The 19,040-nt window shown below is 44.7% G+C and overlaps 1 protein-coding gene across 1 annotated transcript in view; it reads right to left on the reverse strand.

Moving 5' to 3' along the window:
• The window catches only part of Znf157 (zinc finger protein 157), a 42,410-nt gene that overhangs the window by 2,827 nt on the left and 20,543 nt on the right, over positions 1-19,040 (reverse strand). The window contains 2 exon segments of the mRNA XM_074062860.1: positions 606-698; positions 975-1,101. Coding sequence (XP_073918961.1) covers positions 606-698; positions 975-1,101 — 220 coding nt within the window.

Here is a 19,040-nt window from a genome sequence, read left to right on the forward strand (position 1 = left end):
CACATCCATCTCTTGCTTTACAAATGTTTGAACACTAACGGCAATCTCACCAAAAAGCCTTCCCTGACCACATGCCCTAAAAGCACACATCACTGGCTATCCTCCTTACCTTACATAGATTTTCTTTTCACTACCAAGTATATTATGCATTTGTTTGTTTCTGGATGGTTCCATCACTAGAATTCAAGCTCCAAGAGAATGGAGAGTACTTTACTCATTGTTGGATGCTTACACCCAGGATGCAACCCACATATACTTGACACTCATTTTAGGTTTGGTGGCTGACTAAATGAACGTATGACTGAATACCTGACATTGGGCAATGGAAAGAAGGAAAAATTAATGTGTAAGAAAGGCAGAGATCAGTAAGTCTAGTGGGGAACTTCCCAGAAATCAGGACAAAAGAGTACTCAAGTATGAGCATGACATTGGGATGTGTGGTTTCTGTGTCTGAAGAGTGTGGACCTTCTGTCCTTATTTTCAAAGAGCTCAGGCCTCTAAAAAGAGATTCCTGGAAAATATGGCTCAAGAATGCCCTTTGACCTGAACTCCTAGGGTCTTACTTCCTTCCCATAGGTTCCAAATACCTGGTCTTGCTCACTCACCTGAGTAAGCGTGGCCTGAGTCCTCCTCTAATATCCACAGCTCCTCTCCTCGCTCCAACTTGAAGATCATCTCTGGCTTGGCCACGCAGAGGCCTGTTAATGGGAAATGGCACAGGACATGGGCCAAGATACCTGAGCTTTGGGGACTCTGGTAGAGGAGGTAGGTGCATCTTCACAAGCTGCACAAGGAAGGGGCCCATTGAAACCTTTCAATGGGCTGCTGAGAGCATACACTGTGCCCAGTGCCCTCAGCCATTCAGTCAGCCATGACCCTTGAATCTGACACTATGATATAATTAAATTATGCAGGGGCCACACACACTCCAGCAATGACATGCTCCCAGGAGTCACACAGGTGGCCGTCCTCACCCACAGAGGCCAGATGGCTATAGGTCTCCAGCATCACGTCCTTGTGCATGGTCCTCTGAGCAGGATCCAGTCTGTGCCACTCCTGTCGGGTGAAATCCACAGCCACATCTTCAAATGACACAGATCCCTGTAATGACAAGCTGCAATGATGAGAATGGGATACATGGGAAAAGATGTGTGGGAATTAATCCTCTCAATGGAGTGTCACTGAGAACCACACTGGGTGCCCAACTCTGTGTCTTACTTGATATTATACTTGTGGGGGACAAGGATCCTGAACAGTTCTGCCACTGTGCTAATGTATTAATTCATGAAGAAAAGATTGCTGGATTACTGAGTCAAGACTATGTGCCTAGACCTGTGAAAGTTTCTAGGAAAATAAAAATGAAGAAGCCACAAGATCTGCATTCAAGACCTATGCTAGATATGGGACAGGAGCATGAGACTCTCACAAAGGATGGGACCAAATTGCATTTGAGGTTGTCTGACAATAGGGAAGTGCACTTCCCTGGGGAAGCAGAGCATTGAGTCATTAAACAAGAATACCTTGCCATCCAACTGTGCTGGGGTACCTGCTCACTCACCTCCCTCTCCACCCTTCCTCACACTTCTTAGCCTCTGCAATCACTATTATACATTCTGACTGACATTTTTTTACAGCATCCACATATGAGAGAATTGTGGAATTTGTTTTTCTACATTTAATTTATTTCACTTAACATAATGTCCTGCTATTCCATCCATTTTGCTGCAAATGATAAGGTATCACTTTTTTTTTTGGTGGTACTGGGGTTTGAACTCAGGACATTGCACTTGCTTGAGCCACTCAACCAACCCAGATATCATTCTTTTCATGGCTGGATAATATTCTATCCCATATATATACTACATATTCTTCATCAGTGATGAATATCACACACTATGTACATGTATCAAATTATCAATTCGGTGTCCCATAAATTTGGCCAATTAAAATAATAAACCTAGCATGAACATAGCCCTGAGTTCAATATATAGCACCACAAATAATAGTCTAAAAGTTAGGCATAGTGGCTCATGTCTGTAATCTCAGCTACTCAGAAGGTGGAGATGGGGAGGATTTCAGTTCAAGGCCAGGTAGAATAAAACATTAATAAGACTCCATCTCAACCAATAAAGGCTGGGCATGGAGGCTCAGGCCTGTCACCCTAGCTACAAGTCCACAATGTTCACTGGAGAACAGCAAGAAGTCTCTCAGGAATAAGAACAGTAGACAGAAAGTCGGTGAGGGTAAGGGAAAACAACACCAGCAGTTGACCAACTGACTCCACAGAACACTCGGAATCCAAGGAAAAGACAGGTCCTCCAAGTGCACATAGAATATTCAACAAGCTAGACCACATCCTGAATCATAATACTACTCTCAATAAACTAAAAAACAAACAGAAACCATTGAAAATATAGTCTTCAGTGGTGGGGATGGGGTTCAGGTGGTAGTGTAACAGGGAGGAGGATCAGATGAAAAACAGACAGGCTGTGTTCTGATAATGAAGCAGGAGGAAAGGATGGCAAAGCAGAGAGATAAAACTTAAAAAATTAAAACATGAAGAAGGTCGCATATCACTGGGGGAATGAAGTAGACAATGAAGTCACATGCAGCCATATGTGGGTTGAGCTTTGTTTTTTGCTTCTGTAACCTGCTTGCAAGGGTAGATAAGGTGAGACCTCTTTGTTCTTGGGGCTCAGCCTTTGGACACGAGTCTGCTGAGTCTGTGCGGGTACAATAAAACATTGCTTCCTGCTAATTGCCTCAGTGTCCTGTATCTCAGCTTGAGATTCCCACAACATTTCTTGGGTGCTCATCCAGGATTGTGGAGATGGTGATTTGTCACCTCCCTTGTTGCTGGTGTACATCCCACCAGATGCCAATGGACAGCTTGATCCGGAGAAGGGACTCGTCTTTCCAGCAAGTCAGGCTGAAGGCCTCGGATGTACAATGGAACCTGATGAGGTGCAGGAACCAGCGAGAGGAGGAGAGCACCACTTGTCAGACTGGTAAGAACCCGGGTTTGAATTCAGGCCTGCCTCAGGAGGCAGAAAGGGAGATTGATCACCTCCCAGCAGCCGCTAGTAACCACTTTTTGGGGTAAAACCATGTCTCTCAGGTTCAGGGAGTGGGGCGGAAGTACTGTGCTATGCAAAAGTGTGTAAGACACCTCTGAGAGTTGGGGGTGGGGGTTGAGCTTTTCCTGGGAAATAACCAAAACCTAGTTCAAGGGATGGGTAATAAAAATTCCAGTTCCAAAGAGGGAGACTCATGAGAAAGAACAGATGCATCATCCAGCATTCCACTGGCTAGCCCTCTGGGTACAATTTAAACGTTTTTTTTTTCTTTTTTTTTTTTGAGCATGTGCTCTAATTTTGTGTGTGTGTGTGTGTGTGAATTTGTTTAAAACACTGGGCAAAATTTAATTGCTCCTGGAATTCCAGTTCATCTTATGCACACTTAAGTTGACATTTTTTCTGGCATACTTAAATTATAAAACTTTTATGTGTGTGTATGTGTAAGCATCCTCAAAATGGTTCTTAAACTGCTGTTATAAGGTTAATGTGATATTCAAGGTAACAAAAAAACCAGGGTTTTTGATTTAAAGATGTCTGTTATAAAATGCTTAAGCTTTTTACATATGAATATGTAAACACCTTGAGGATGATTGTTATTATAGAGTCATTGTAAAAATTATTACTCTGTTCTGCTGCTACTTTTAAGAAAACAGGTTTTCAAACTTATTTCAATCAGGTCTCACAAGGATGTAGGCATTCAGGGGTTAACACTCTGGCTTAGACCAGAAGAGGAAAAAAAAAAAGGGGGGGTGTCGGGGCCAGCTTGGCTATTTTCCTGGGACTTACTGCATCTGATATTCACCTTGGTTTCCCCACTCTGAGTCTACAGGCAGCTTTCTGCTAGCTGTGAAAAGTTGCAAGCCTCCAGCTAGCTCTGCAGTGTTTCCTGTAACTGTGAGCACATTCTGTAGGGGGTTAGGGGACAAACTCTGTAAGTATTTAACCTAGATCCTGACACAGATTGGGGCCCAGGGCTTTGAGAAATTATCTCCCTTGAGTCCACTAGTGTAAAAAACTCCCTGCTTCCTGTGAAAATGGTCTCAGTGACTGTTTCCCACAACATTTCTGGTGCATTGGCTGAGAATTGGAGAGACCAAAGTTGGCATTTTTGCCTCCCTGGCTGTCGGGCTGTGACCCAACTACTGGGGATGCAATCCAGCCAGGGCACCACTGGACACTTAGTCCAGATAGCTAGGGAAGCCTCCCATGAAGACTGAGGCCTCAGGTCTATACACGCCAATGAAACCTGGGTAGAAACCTCAGGAACCAGGAAAATTTGGAGCAGCACCCGTCTGGAACAGGTAGGACCCAGGTCCCTCAGAATAGGCCCTGTCCATGAGAGGACAGATGAGGGGCTTGATCAACCCCTAGGTACCCACCAGTACTCTTGAATTTGGTTCTTTGGTTTTTGTGATTATTCAGGAGGAATCTGGGATACTTTCCAGAATAGGTTTGTTGGGTTGGATGAATGTGTGATGTGCAACTGAGAGCATGAAAGGAGTATGACTTTGGTCACCACATGGTGTGCAGAGTTTGTTTCCAGAATCCAGGGATGTTCTCATTTAGTCTAGGACAGCCCCACTTGGGGCACTAGTCTAGGGTTTATACAGACTTGCTATGGCTAGGAGACATCTGAAATATCTCTGCAAGGAGAATGGCTAGGGATGGATGAAGCAAAAGTTGTCTGTCTTCCCTTTGTGTTGGAAACTGAGGATCCCACACCTCATTTCCAAACTCCCTGATCCTCTTGTACCTTGTCTCAATATGAGTGAGAGCCAAAGTAAATAGACTCCTTTACAATGTATGCTTGACAACTTCAAGAGAGGGTACACAAGTGATTACAGTGTGGTGCTCACACCCCAGAAATTTTGGAAATTCTGTCAAATAGATTGGGTGTCCTTTAAGGTTGGATGGCCTTCCAAGGGATCCCTAGGTTGAGAAACCATTCGCAGAATCTATAAGGTAGTGACAGGGACACCAGGTCATCCTGACCAGTTCCCCTACACAGACATATGGCAGACATTGGCAGCTCATCCTCCTCCTTGGCTTAAGAGATGCTTTAAAGACAATTGTAAGGTTATGATGACAAGGGCAACAAATACTGGGACAAGTGAGGTGTGAGCCTATGCCCATACAGCTTTTCCAAAAGCTGAACCTGCATGGGACCCAAATGAAGCAGAATGCCAAGACAATTTACATAGATATAGAGAGGCTCTGATGGCAGGTCTAAGAGAAGGGGGAAGAAAGGCCATAAATATGAACAAAGTCTCAGAGATCTTACAAAAGCCTGATGAGAGCCCAGCACAGTTCTATGAGAGACTATGTGAAGCATACCGTCTACATTCTCCCTTCAATCCTGAGGCCCCTAAAAATCAGCAAATGATCAATGTCACCTTTGTGGGGGAAGCCCAGAAGGACATTAGAAGAAAGTTACAAAAATTAAAAGTATTTGCATGAATGCATCCCAGCTCCTGAAAGTGGCAACTAAGGTGTTTGTCAACCAAGACCAGGAAGCCCAAAAGGAGGCAGAACAAAAAATGAAGAAAAAAGTAGATCTCCTGGCAGCAGCACTGAATGGACAGGGAGGACACAGTTCCAGTCAGGGTAGAGGCCAAGGAAGAGGCAAAGGGGGACCCCTAGGAAATGCCCCACAAGCACAGTGCCAGTGATCAGAGCCCCTAAAGAAAAATCAATGTGCCTTCTGTCACCAAGAGGAACACTGGAAAAGTGAGTGCCCATAGCTCCAGCCCAGGTGCAGAGAGACAAAAGAGAAAGAGGACTTTGTGGGGCTTGCAGACATTGAGCGGGCCAATGATTAGGGCCAACTGGGCACTTCCCTCCTTGGCCCCCAAGAGCCCATGGTCCATATGTCAGTAGGGGGCCAACCTGTAGATTTCATGGTGGACACTGGCGCTGAACATTCGATGGTGACCTGACAGGTGGCATCAATTTCAAAAAGACACCAGACAATTGTGGGGGTTATGGGGACCCAGACCTGTCGCCCATTTCTCCAGCCCAAAAATGTACTCTGGGAGGGCATCTCATGACTTATGAATTTCTCTATATACCAGAATGTCCAGTGGCACTGATGGGCCAAGACCTGCTAAGGAAGCTGCAGGCCCAAATCAGTTTTCAGGAGGATGGACGAGCAGCTTTGAGCTTTGGCTCAGGACTCCCTAGGGTTTAGCCCTCATCACTCCCCGGGAAGAAGAATGGAGACTACATTCAGTAGAGACTGCCTTCAAGGGGCCAGAGATGCCCTTTGAGGTCCCAGGAATATGAGCAGAAGACAACCCTCCAGGGCTAGCCATCAACATTCCTTCAGTGGTAATAAAGATAAAGCCAGGAGTCACTCCAGTAAGAATGAGACAATACCCAATCCTGATGAGGGCATGAGAAGGGATATCTCATCACCTCCAGAGACTCCTAAACTATGGAATCCTGAGACCTTGTCAATCTGCCTGGAACACTCCCTTGCTGCCAGTTCAGAAGCCAGGCGCCAGTGATTACCAGCCAGTGCAAGATCTCCGGGAAGTCAATCAAGCAGCAATGACTCTGCACCTGGTGGTTCCAAACCTGTTCACTTTGCTGGCCCTGATATCACTAGAAGCAGCCTGCTTCTCATGTTTGGACTTAAAAGATGCATTCTTCTGCATCCGGTTGGCACCTGTGAACCAACCCATCTTTGCTTTCCAATGGGAGGACTCCCCAGACAGGGGGACAACAGCAGTTAATCTGGACTTGTCTCCCATAGGATTTTAAGAACTCCCCAACCATCTTTGGAACTGCCCTGGCTTCAGATTTGTGGGCATATCCAGCAGAGGAAGCTGGCTGCACTCTCTTACAATATGTGGATGGCTTCCTCCTCGCAGCAGCTAACCACCAGGACTGTGTTAAAGGGACAGAGCTCTTACTCTGTCTCTTATGGAAAGCTGGATACAAAGTATCCCAAAAGAAGGCTCAAATCTGCCAAGACCAAGTCAAATATTTGGGGTGCAAAAAGAAAACAAGTTGTCTGCTGGATCCTAACTCCAAGTACAAGAAGACAGATCTGTGAGTTCTTGGGAATGGCTGGGTTCTGCCAGATATGGATACCTAATTTCTCATTGCTAATAAAGCCTCTGTATGAAGCCACAAATTGGGGGACAAAAGGGAACCCCTAATCTGGGAGTCTAAACAACAACAGGTTTTTGTGCCATCAAGGAGGCATTAGTCAGTGCCCCTGCTCTGGGACTCCCAGATGTGAGAAAGCCTTTCTTCTTCTACGTGCATGAGAGAAGAGGCATGGAAATTGGAGTCCTGACCCAATACCTGGGCTCATGGCATCGGCAGGTGGCTTATCTCTCCAAGAAATTGGATTCAATGACAAAGGGATGGCCTCCCTGCCTGCGAGTTCTCACAGCCACAGCTTTGCTGGTATCAGAGGCAGTAAAACTAACACTGGGAGGGGAGATAACTGTCAGGGTCCCACATTCGGTTGTGACTCAATCCTAGAAGATCAGGCACTGGCTCTCGGCACATCAGTGCAAAAAGCTGAGCTCATTGCATTGATGCATGCCCTTCAACTGGCAGCTGATAAACTGTTAATATACACAGACTCTAAATATGCTTTTACTACTCTTCATGTATATGGGGAGATATGTATATCTCTATATATCTATATATAGATATCATACATATATATATATATATATGAGACTAAAAATAACCTGGAACCTTCACACAGCATACCAGCCTCAGAGTTCAGACAAGGTTTAGAGGATGAATCAAACACTAAAAACTCAGATGAGTAAACTCTGTCAGGAGACTCACCTAACTTGGAAACAGATCTTGCCATTACCTTTACTTAGGATCAGGCGCAGCCCCACCAAACAGACTGGGTTCTCGCCCTGTGAGATTCTCTACGGAAGGCCACCCCCACTAGTAGAAGGCATTAAGAGAGATTTAAAAAGTAGAAAATCTAACCTTGCTCCCACAGATGCGCAGTTTGGGAGAAGTGCCAATGTCCTACACCGCCATGTTCCAGAAAAACTCCCTATCAGCTTAACCACTGATATGCATTCCTTTAAACCAGGTGACCAGGTTTGGATAAAGGAGCGAAATCTTCAGCCGCTCCAGCCTTGCTGGAGAGGGCCCTATTCAGTGACCCTGACTACCCCCACTGCAATCAAGGTGGCAAAAATCACCCCGTGGATCCATCACACCCGAGTAAAGAAAGCAGCTCCCGAGTATAGTCAGCTGAACTCTAACAATCGGCTCAAACTACCTCTAAAGAGGGGACCTTCAGCCTTGCTCTAGTCACAAAGTGGAAGCTGACAGTCAACACACGGTGGAAGCTTGAGGAAACAACTAAACAGACAATTAATGGACTATTGTCTCTCATAGTTAGTGTTCTGTAGTGCTACTTAAGTTCTCCCACCCCTTGCCTATCTTTATTCTTGGTATTGTAATCTTGCTTTGCTTTGGTTAGTAGGAATAGCAGTAACTGCCCCAGCAGGATAAAGCAAGATCAAAAGGTTTTCTCTGGCATTTTTCTTTTATTTTTTCTCCTGCTAACAGGATGTGGTATTGTTTTTGGTTGCTTCTATTCTGGGTTCCTTTTGCAATCCTGTATCCCTCGTCCTATGAGTTGTGATTACTACTGACTAAAAATGCCATTAAGCTGGAGAGGTGGCTCAAGTGGTAAAGCACCTACTTAGCAAGTGTGAGGATCTGAGTTCAAACCTTAGCACTGCCAAAAATAAGTAAATATTAAAAATGCCATTAAAAGAAAAAGATTACCCATGTCCCAGTTCAGATTTAAAAAGGATAAAATCTTTATGATTTACTTGATTCTCTATAATAGGAGGATTTGAAACAATGCTTGGGGCTGTATTAATTATGGTGTTGTGCTGTCTTATACTCCCATGCTTGCTGCCACTGGTCATGCAGTCCAAATCAACCTTGAAAGAAGCCATAGTAGAACAAAAAATGGCCACACAATTATATCTATTACAAGGTTACCAAAGAGTAAATCCCATCTCTTCAGATGACACAGATGATGCATTTTGACAAATAAAATGTCAAAGCATCAAAGGGGGGAATATTGGGGCCAGCTTGGCTATTTTCCTGGGACTTACTGTGTCTGGTATTCACCTTGGTTTCCCCTCTCTGAGTCTACAAGCAGCTTTCTGGTTGCTCTGCAAAGTTGCAAGCCTCCAGCGAGCTCTGCAGTGTTTCCTGTAACTGTGAGCACATTCTGTAGGGGATTGGGGGACAAACTCTGTAAGTATTTAACCGAGCTCCTGACACAGACTGGGGCTCGGGGCTTTGAGAAATTATCTCCCCTGAGTCCGCTAGTGTAAAAAACTCCCTGCTTCCTGTGAAAATGGTCTCAGTGACTTGTTTCCCTTGTCGTTTCCCGCAATGGGGGTGGGGGGTGGGGGGTGCGGCACACAGCCTGCAGCAGGAATCTTAAAATTTGGGTAGTTAAAAATGACCTTAGCTTGACTTGTCTTGCAAGCATGAGATCCTGAGTTCAAACCCCAGTACCACCAAAAAAAAAAAGGAAAAAAATGACCTTAGCCTGTTTCATTCTGTCTATTTATTAAATCTGGGATTTAATTATCTCTTATAATACAGGGGTCTATTAACAAACAGGCTTTCTCCCATCCAAGTACTAACCAGGCCTGACCCTGCTTAGCTTACAAATGGGCTTTCTATAATCGTTTTTATACAAAAAATAATTTTAAGGTTGCTTTCTTTCTGTTTTTTTATACAAACATAAGACTCTAAGTTAAAAGGTTTTATGAGTTATTTTCAACAAGTAACATTATATATAATATATATATGATATTAAGGATATGGGTTTTAAAAATAAAAATCAAGTTACATTAAATGTTTTGTAAGGTCAAAATTTAATGTACTAATATTAAACTAAAACTTAATTCTCTAAGCTCATAGTAAGACTATCTTAAAAATATATTGTTCTTAATAACATTTACAAAAACTGTCTTGAAAATGGTTTTTGTTTTGTCAAGGTAACTGTCAGAAATTTTTGGTGCTACAGGTTAATCCACTAATTTGTCAAGACAATAAGGGTTTATTAAAACACGGAGAAGCAAGAGGCAGCTGAGCACAGGGAGTACTGCTGCACTGATATGAGGGTTAAAACAAATTTACTTATGTAAAGCAAAGTAAAACAAAGCCAAAGTACACCCTCCAGATAGGATAAAAAAAAAAAACCTCAAAAAGGAACACTACACTGAAAGTCAAGATCTCCAGTTTTTACTGGACTCAACAGAGTGGAGGTGTTAGTCCCACTCCTTCCACATGTTGAATGGAGGGAATTTTTGCCTTGGGATGGTCAGATTGGGCCTGTTATTTTAGGGGGGGCTCCATTGACTACAGGTTGGTGGGATCCTGCTGTATGTCATGAGCCATGTGTTAATGTCAACAATCTGGGATGTGATCCCTTATCAACATCTGAGCCATGATTCTTGGCCACTATGTTTCCTAACTCCACACTTATTCCCATAAACATTTACCTGTGTTCTCTGGTGATTTTTGTCAGGGTTTTAACTACTAAGGTAACTGAGTCATGTTCATTTAAGAGTTGGTTTATGCTGGGGTTAACAATGAGGACAGCCATGTTAAGACTAGACCCCCTCCCCCTTACAGACGGCTTACCTTTATCTCCCTGGAGAGATGCCAAGGACAGTTGGACAGACAGTGACCTAACTACAACTTATCCTTATTGGTTGCCCAGCAACAGTATCCCTTAGTGACCTTCCTGGTACTTTTCCACTAGCCCCCTATATCTAGCCCAAGCCTGTGTGTGGCAATGGGCTCTAGCTCCCTTGCTGGGGTCTCCCTCCACAGGGATCCTACCTAAACAATAAACCCTACACTGGTGTTTGAGCCATCTCTCTGCCCCTTCCATGCCTCTTATTTTCTAACAGTTTATATAAAACTTTCTAGATGACCTCATGGTTAAACAACTGTTGTCTTGGGTGATTCTAATACAGTGGGTACCCTGTATGTGTCTGTGACTGGCCTATTTGGGTTTACTAAAACTGTTCTTCTCCCAACTGATAAAAATCTAAGGTTTTACTTCAAGAACAACTAAACTAATATGTATATATAACCTCTATAGAGCTGTGATGCTGTTGCTGGTTCCTGTACATTAAGTATATTTAAAATACAAAATTTAGATAAACATGGTAACAAAAGGTTAGTGGTACTGATATACTGTTCTGTTAGTTGATAAATTGTCCATCAAAATTTTAACCACGACTCTTAAGCTTTTGTCATTACAGTTCTGATCCTTCTGGGACATTTACAATCAAGTCCATAAAAAAATGACTCCAATGACTACTTATGTGTCAACCAGGTTAGCTTTTTAAACATCTGCTTTTGTTAGATTTTGTTTTGTATTGTCCTTGTCTAGAAGCCTGCTGCCTCAGAGCCACTCCTTCTAAGCCTCTTTGTTGCTTGAATCTGGCTAAAAGGGTCTAGTTGGCACTGACTCCCACCTGATCTGCTCATTGTTCCCTCCCGATGTGGGACCAAAACCAACCAAACAAACAAAATCCAGGAATGAGCAACCAATCAAGAAAGAGCTTCAGTCTATGTCCCTACCGCCCTGAACGCTCCTGATCTCATCTGATCTCGGAAGCCAAGCAGGGTCGGGCCTGGTTAGTACTTGGATGGGAGACAGATCTTCAGAGGAGACTGCTCAAGAGACAAGCAGTTTGGAGACAAGGGGGAATGCCATCAAAGTTCAAATGGAGTCACTGGTGCCAGACCTCTCAAAAATAACCAAGGCCCAGAGGATTAAAGAAATGGTTCTTATGTGTGTGGCTATCTGGCATTAAAGCCTTTCCAGACAGAAACTCATATTTTTAGACATAGTCTTCTACTTAAATAGAGACAAAATAGCTATTTTTACTGGCTCTAGACATGTCCTTTGATACTTAAAGATGGTGGTTTTAACTTTTTTAAAACAACACATTTTCTTGGACATAAATACTGATAATATATTGTTGCCATGATAATTCTACTCAGCTAAAAAAAAGACATTGTCTAGATAAAAAAATATATATAAAGCATCCACCCATTAAAACCCCATTGGAGAGGCCCTTTTGTTGTTATCTTGTCCACTCCCACCGCAGTTAAAGTAGCAGTGATTTCTCCTTGGATCCACCACAACCGAGTCAAGCCAGCTTCTCTCGAGTGGAAGCGCATCCCTGATCCGGCTTCACCATGTAGGATCACCCTCCGGAACCTGAGCACCCTCCCTCAGCAGGACTCCACTTCCCAGGAAACAACAGGGGACCAAAAAAGGTAATTCTCACCATAATCTTTGCCATAGGCCTGGCAGAAACCACTCCTGCTGATTGGACACATGGTGAAAGGTTTTTATTTGCTTTCTTCTATCTCTTTTGAGAATTACTGTTTATTGGTACTGATCTGATTTCCCTTCGTAGCCTCAGAGCCCTCCTCCTGTGACCTATGTATGAGTACTACTCGGGCAGGAAGTGTTGTCACTAGGACTTTGCTTTTCCATACTCACTATTCCTGTACAGGCTCTGTCATCGGGTCATGCAGTCACAACCACACCACCTATCTAGTGTGCTCCCATGGGAATCAGCATATCTGCTTCAACCCCACTTAATGCCCTCGGGAGCAATGGTTAGAGATTAGGAGCGTCCGCAACCCTGGGAACCTCGTCAGCTGCACCCACGAGTATAGCCCTGATAAACCCCTGTCAATGTTCTTTGATGCATGTGCAGCCTAGACAAGGGTGGATATAGAGGTACAGGCTGTGGCTGTGGGGCCTAGCTTGGGAAAGAGCCTATACGTCGAATGTGCCAGGGAGACAACTCTTGGCCATGTGATCACGTGGGTTCTTATTATTGTCCTTGTTGGAGTTGTGTTTCATGGGCCACATGACAGAGATCTAACCATGAAGCCCTCCTTCACAAGGGGAAAGCTGCCCCTGACTGCACCCACAGCACCTGTAACCCTATAAATTTCACTGTACTTAAGCCGTCTGATTGGACACAGTGAGCCTTACAAACTGGCAATTAAAAAGATAACAAATGGCCTCCTGAGCAAATCATCCAGTACTGTGGTCCTGCCACCTGGGCAGAAGATGTGTCCTGGGGCTATCGCACCCCTATATATATGCTCAACCACATCATCAGGCTGCTGGCTATTGTTAAAATTATAACTAATAAAACTACAAAAACTCTCAATTTGCTGGCAAAACAAAACACTAAGATGCGCAATGCCGTCTATGAAAACCCTTTGGCCTTAGACTATTTGTTGGCCTCTGACAAAAGAGTTTATAAAAAAATTTAACTTAAGCAACTGCTGCTTACAGATTGATGATTTAAAAGATTGATGATCACATCCGTAATAAAAAAGCTTGCCCATGTCCCCGTCCAGACTTGGAGAGGATGGGATCCCAATGACCTGTTTAGAGGATGGTTCTCTGCCTTGGGTGGATTCAACACTCTGATAGGGGCAATGGGCCTAATCCTAGGAGCGTGCTTAATGTCTCCCTGTCTGACTCCCCTGTTGCTATGGCCTATCAAGACTATTACAGAGGCCATTATATATACTTAAAAAAAAAACAGCCACACATGTATGATGCTATAAAAATACAAATCCCTAGATCAAGGTGATGCTCTTTGACCCTGAGTGGGTCCAAGCATCAAACGGGGGAATAATGTAACAAGAAAGGGGAGACCAGAAAAGAAACAGACAGGGTGGTGTTCTGACAGTGAGACAGGGGGAGGGGATGGCAAAGCAGAGAGACAAAACTTAAAAAATTAAAATACGAAGGTCACATAGCACGGGAAAATGAAATAGCCAATGAAGTCACATGCAGCCATATGTGGGTTGAGCTTTGCTTTCTGCTTCTGTAACCTGCTTGCAAGGGTCTATAAGGGGAGACCTCTTTGTTCTTGGGCTCAGCCTTTGGACACAAGTCTGCTGAGTCTGTGTCAGCACAATAAAACGTTCCTTCCTGCTAATCTGCCTCAGAGTCCATATCTCAGCTCATAATTTCCTGCAACACTACCTCAGTGAAATTTCCAGGGTGCAGTGTCGGGAAAGTTGAGAGAACCTTTTAACATGAAAGATAAGTTATTGCATCTGGCCCTATAACCAAAAAAGAGGCATGGTGCCTAGCGGGCCTCTCGATTTTGGACTTGATACATCTCTCACTTGAGTGTGCTACACTGGCTCATTTACCAAGTGACCCCAAAAGCTGCTAGTATTGAGTGGGGTCCTGAGGAGAAGGCTCTGCCACAGGTCCAGGCCATGCAGGCTGCTCTGCCACTTGGGCCATATGACCCAGCAGATCCCATGAGCCTGAGGCGTCCGTGGCAGATAGGGGTGCTGTGTGGAGATTTTCTTGGGCCCCCAAGGGTGCCATCTTCTACAGATAACTACAGTAAGGCCATCTTATTCGTGGATTTATTACATGCAGTTTGGACAAAGTGCTGTTGAAAAATAATAAATAAATCTAAAGCAATTTCAAAACCCAAAACTGAAATTCTTGGACATGCGTTGCGCAGCTCAGTTGACGCAGAGCTGAGTCCCGTTTTCCTCAGTTGTGTTGAAATTTCGTATGCTCTGCTGAGTGTTTCCCCGCCCTTCATTTTGTGCGAGTCTGCCTCCCAGAAAGCAAGGGAAACACGAAGGTGCGTAATTTGAGTGCTCACGTGAAAACGAGACTGGGTGAAAGCGGCGCGGCTTCAGCGGAATTTGGCAGCGTAATGGGGAAAATGAGTGAGGCTGCTGCAGTGAGCACTGCACGCTGTGCATTCCGGGCATGTGCAGTTGCTCCCCAGTGGCCAGCTCCTTGGAACCACAGACCTGAAGATGTCAAAGGTCTACTGTACTCTCTCCTTTTGAAGACAGCTCTTAGACTGCTACTGGGCCTCAGTAGAGATTGAGCACTTAACTATGGGCCACCAAGTCACCATGCCACCTGAGCTGCCATTACAAACTGGGCCTGGTGACCTACCAGGCCATAAAGCCAGGCACACACAGCAGCACCCCATTATCAAATGGAGGTGATCTATATAAGACAGAGATTGAGCAGGTCCTAAAGGCACAAGTCAGTGAGTTACACGAGAAAAGACCAGGTGTCCACTGTCCCCACCCCTGCTACACTGTCTCCTCTCTTGCACCCTGCACTTGCAGCTTCCCTGGGGAGCTCACTATGATCAGGAAGAAAAACTGAGGCCTGGTTTCCAGATGGTTCCGCATGACAGCTGCAGCTATACAACCCTGCTCTGGGATGTCCCTGCAGGACAGTGGTGAAGGGACACTCTCCCAGTGGGCAGAATTTCAAGAAGCTCCCGGGATTCTCAGTGTTCATGGAAGGAAGAATGGCCAGATGGCTGGCACTGGTCCATGGGCTGTGGGGGATGGTTCATGTGCATGGCTGGGGACTTGGGAAATCGGTGACAAGGAAGTTTGGGAAGAGGTACATCTGTAGACCTCTCTGAATAGAGAAAAAAGATACTTGTGTCCCAAAGGGTGACCTCAGCAGAGGATTTTAAAAATCAAGGGCAGATCCCCTCATTCTGTGGGCACCAGTGAGCCTCTACCCCCAGCCGCTCCTGTCATTGTCTAGTGGGCATGTGAACACAGTGGACATCGTGGCAGAGACGGAGATGCATGGGCCCAGCAACACAGAGCTGGCTACAGTCTCAACAGAGCGGCCGTTCCGCCAGCAGTAGAGAGCAACACTGCGCTCCCAATGTGGCACTACTCCCTACTCCTTCATGTAAGGGACAGCACAATACCCTTACCGAAAGTGACAACTCCTGTCAGTATTGGGCATGGATTTATCTTCCCTGCACACGTTACTCCTGCCAAAGCTGCCATCCATGGACTTACACAGTGCTCATCCACCATCATGGCATCTGACATGGCACTCCATCCATCCAAGGATTCGCTTCGCAGTCAGAGAAGTGGCAAAGGGCCTGTGTGAGTGGAATTCACTGGTATTAGCACATTCCCCACCATCCTGAATCCTGAAGTAGCTGGCTTGACAGAGCAGTCAAATGCCCTCTTGAAGATTCAGTGCCAACTGGTGACAATACCTTGCAGGGCTGGGAACTGCATATTATTTAAATTAGCCTCTAACATATGCTGTTATTTCTCCTATAGCCAGGACTCCTAGGGTGGGAATGCAAGTGGCGCCATTCACTACTCACCCTAGACTCCACCAGAAAAAGTTCTACTTTCTGTCCCTGTGACCTTATGTTTGCTGGTGTAGAGGTCTCAGTTCTAACAGGAAGAATGCTGCCATCAGGAGAGACAACAGTGATTCTGCTGAACTGGAAGTTCAGACTGCCACCAGGCCACTTTGGCCTCTTGTGAGTTAACAAGGCAGACACACCAGGTATGGTGATACACTCTTGTAATATTAGCCAGCATTCAGGAGGTTGAGGTAGTATTGTGAGTTCGAGGTCAACCTGGGATATATAGCAAGTTCGAGGCCAGCCTGGGCTAAATAGTGAGTCCTTGCCTCAAAAAACAAAAACAAATAACAGAGGAAGGGACATACTGTGCTGATTATGATCCTGACAACCAAGGGGAAATGTGTCACTCTTCCACAGTGAAAGTAAGGAAGAATACATAGTCTGTACTCAAGAAGACCCCTGTTACACACAGTCAAAGGCTTGTGGTGAGGCAGGCTGGATTAGTGAAAACGAGGCAAGGAAATCAAAAGCCAGGAACTAAGAAAGTCACCATATTAATAAATTACGAAATTAGGAGTATACACGTCTTTCTCTTTGGCTTCACCCTCCCTCACAGAGCCATAGCCTACAGCACAAAGCACCCCGTGACCCCTCCGATGATCATTGTGCCATGCAAAGCAAGCAAGCATATCTTAAAGAAAGACACTTATCCAGGAGAAAAAATCTGGTAAACTGAGTCCTTGATCACAAAAATGTTTACAAAAGGAAAATACTTGTCTTAAGGAAGGTCGCCTGTCTTAAAAGGAACATCTGGTGAAACTCATCCTTTGTTTAAAGGGACATTCAATGAAAAAACACACATCATTGTCACAATGACCCAAATTTAGTAAACCAACCAGACTTAATATGTCTGGGCCTGATTGATAATGTCAAACATTGTAATGACGAAAGTATTTAAGTATATCAGGTGCCGAAAGCAAAGGGGAACACTAACTAAAGGAATGTTTAGCCGGGTGCCAGTGGCTCATGCCTATAATCTCAACTACTCAGGAGGCAGAATTCAGGAGGATTACAGTTCGAAGCCAGCCCGGATGTATAGTTTGTGAGACCCTATCTCAAAAATACCCAACATAAAACAGGGCTGGTGGAGAGTCTCAAGCAGTAGAGTGTCTAACTAGCAAGCGTGAGAGCCTGAGTCCAAACCCCAGTACCACCAAAAGAAAAAGGAATGTTTAAACTAAATCTCCCCCACCCTGTTTTTACCCAGTGTAAGTGTATCTCAGGTTAGAGCACTCAGCGCATCCTCTTTCATGTGCCCACACCCAAGTCTGGGTGTGTACTGTCCTTTGCTTTGTTTTGCTAATAAACTTCCCTAGTCTCTATCTCAGTGTGTTCTAAAATTCTTTTCTGTGACAGTGTCACAAACCTGGTACCCAGGTTCAAAAGAGCTGAGAACTTCTCCCTCTGGAGACCTCCTTGGCCCACCTTGGTCCTGGTGACAGTGCATTGAAGGCCTGGTCCCCAATGCCACAGTTTCAGAGGTGGAGTTTGGGAAGTGACTAGATCATAAGGGCTGTGACCCAATCAGTGGATTAATCCATTGATGGGTTCATCGTTTGATGGGCTTTTGGATGTCGATCCAAATTTAAGAGGTGGGACCTAGTTGAAGTGGTGTGCCCTTTGGGGGCTATATCTTGTCCCTGGTCCCTTTCTCTTCTTCTCTTGCTTCCTGGCTACCATGAAGGGGGCAGCCTCCACCATTGCCTCAGGCCCAAAGCAATGGTGCCATGGACTGAAATCTCTGAAACTGTGAGCCAAATAAACCTTTCCTCCTTTAAGTTGGTTTTCTTAGGTGTTTTATCACCGCAACAAAAAGTTGACCAATACAATCTGTTAAAGCATTGACCATGCTCTGTGATTAAAGTCATTGGAAAAACTACAAGAAGCCAATTCAGGCAGGACGACGATAGCCCAGGCTCTGCAGGAAGGAAGGCTTGGGTCACCCCACCAAACAAAAGCCACGACAAGCAGAGGTTGCTGCCCAGGGCAAGGGGAATGTGGCATGGGTAATGGAGGAAGGTCGTTATAAATGCCTGACTATGACCATGTGACCTGCTGCAGAAACTACACGCTGTAATTCTTACGAGGATCTTTCTTATTTTGTTATGAATGTATGTGTAGACATAGTGCATATTAATATTTTTGTTTTCCTCTCTCTCTTATCATCTAGCACGAAATTTGTTAATAATCACGAACTTTGCTTAGTCACTTAAGTTACAGGATATTGTGGAGAAGTGTGATATCATCCAATGACTTTGTATCCTCTTCTGAGGAAACAGCCTGTTTCTGTTGTGCAGATGACAATTTTAACATGTAAGGCAGAAGGGTAACCTTGCCTTTCTCTTTAATTGGTGATCAAGTAGGATTTAAGGAGACATGTATGGGTGCCAGGTTGGCAAGGGGTGAACCACAGTGGTCAGTCTTATGGGTCCATTGACAGGCCCAGCTAGTAATCAAATACTAGTTAGTTGTTGCTGTTGAAGGTATTTCATAGGCGTGATTACCACCTACAATTAGCTGAGTTTAGCAGATGAGCGGATCCTTGATAATACAGGTGGGTTTAACTGAAACCACTGAAAGATCTAGGAGCAAAACTGAGACTTTCCTGAGGGAGAAGAAATTTTGTCAGCTCCTGCTACAGAGTTCCCAGCCTGTCCTTCCTCATAGCCTGCTCCTCCCCCTTTGATGGTACTGG

The sequence above is a fragment of the Castor canadensis genome, chromosome X, assembly GCF_047511655.1.
Source record: "Castor canadensis chromosome X, mCasCan1.hap1v2, whole genome shotgun sequence".
Classification (NCBI taxonomy): Eukaryota; Metazoa; Chordata; class Mammalia; order Rodentia; family Castoridae; genus Castor; species Castor canadensis.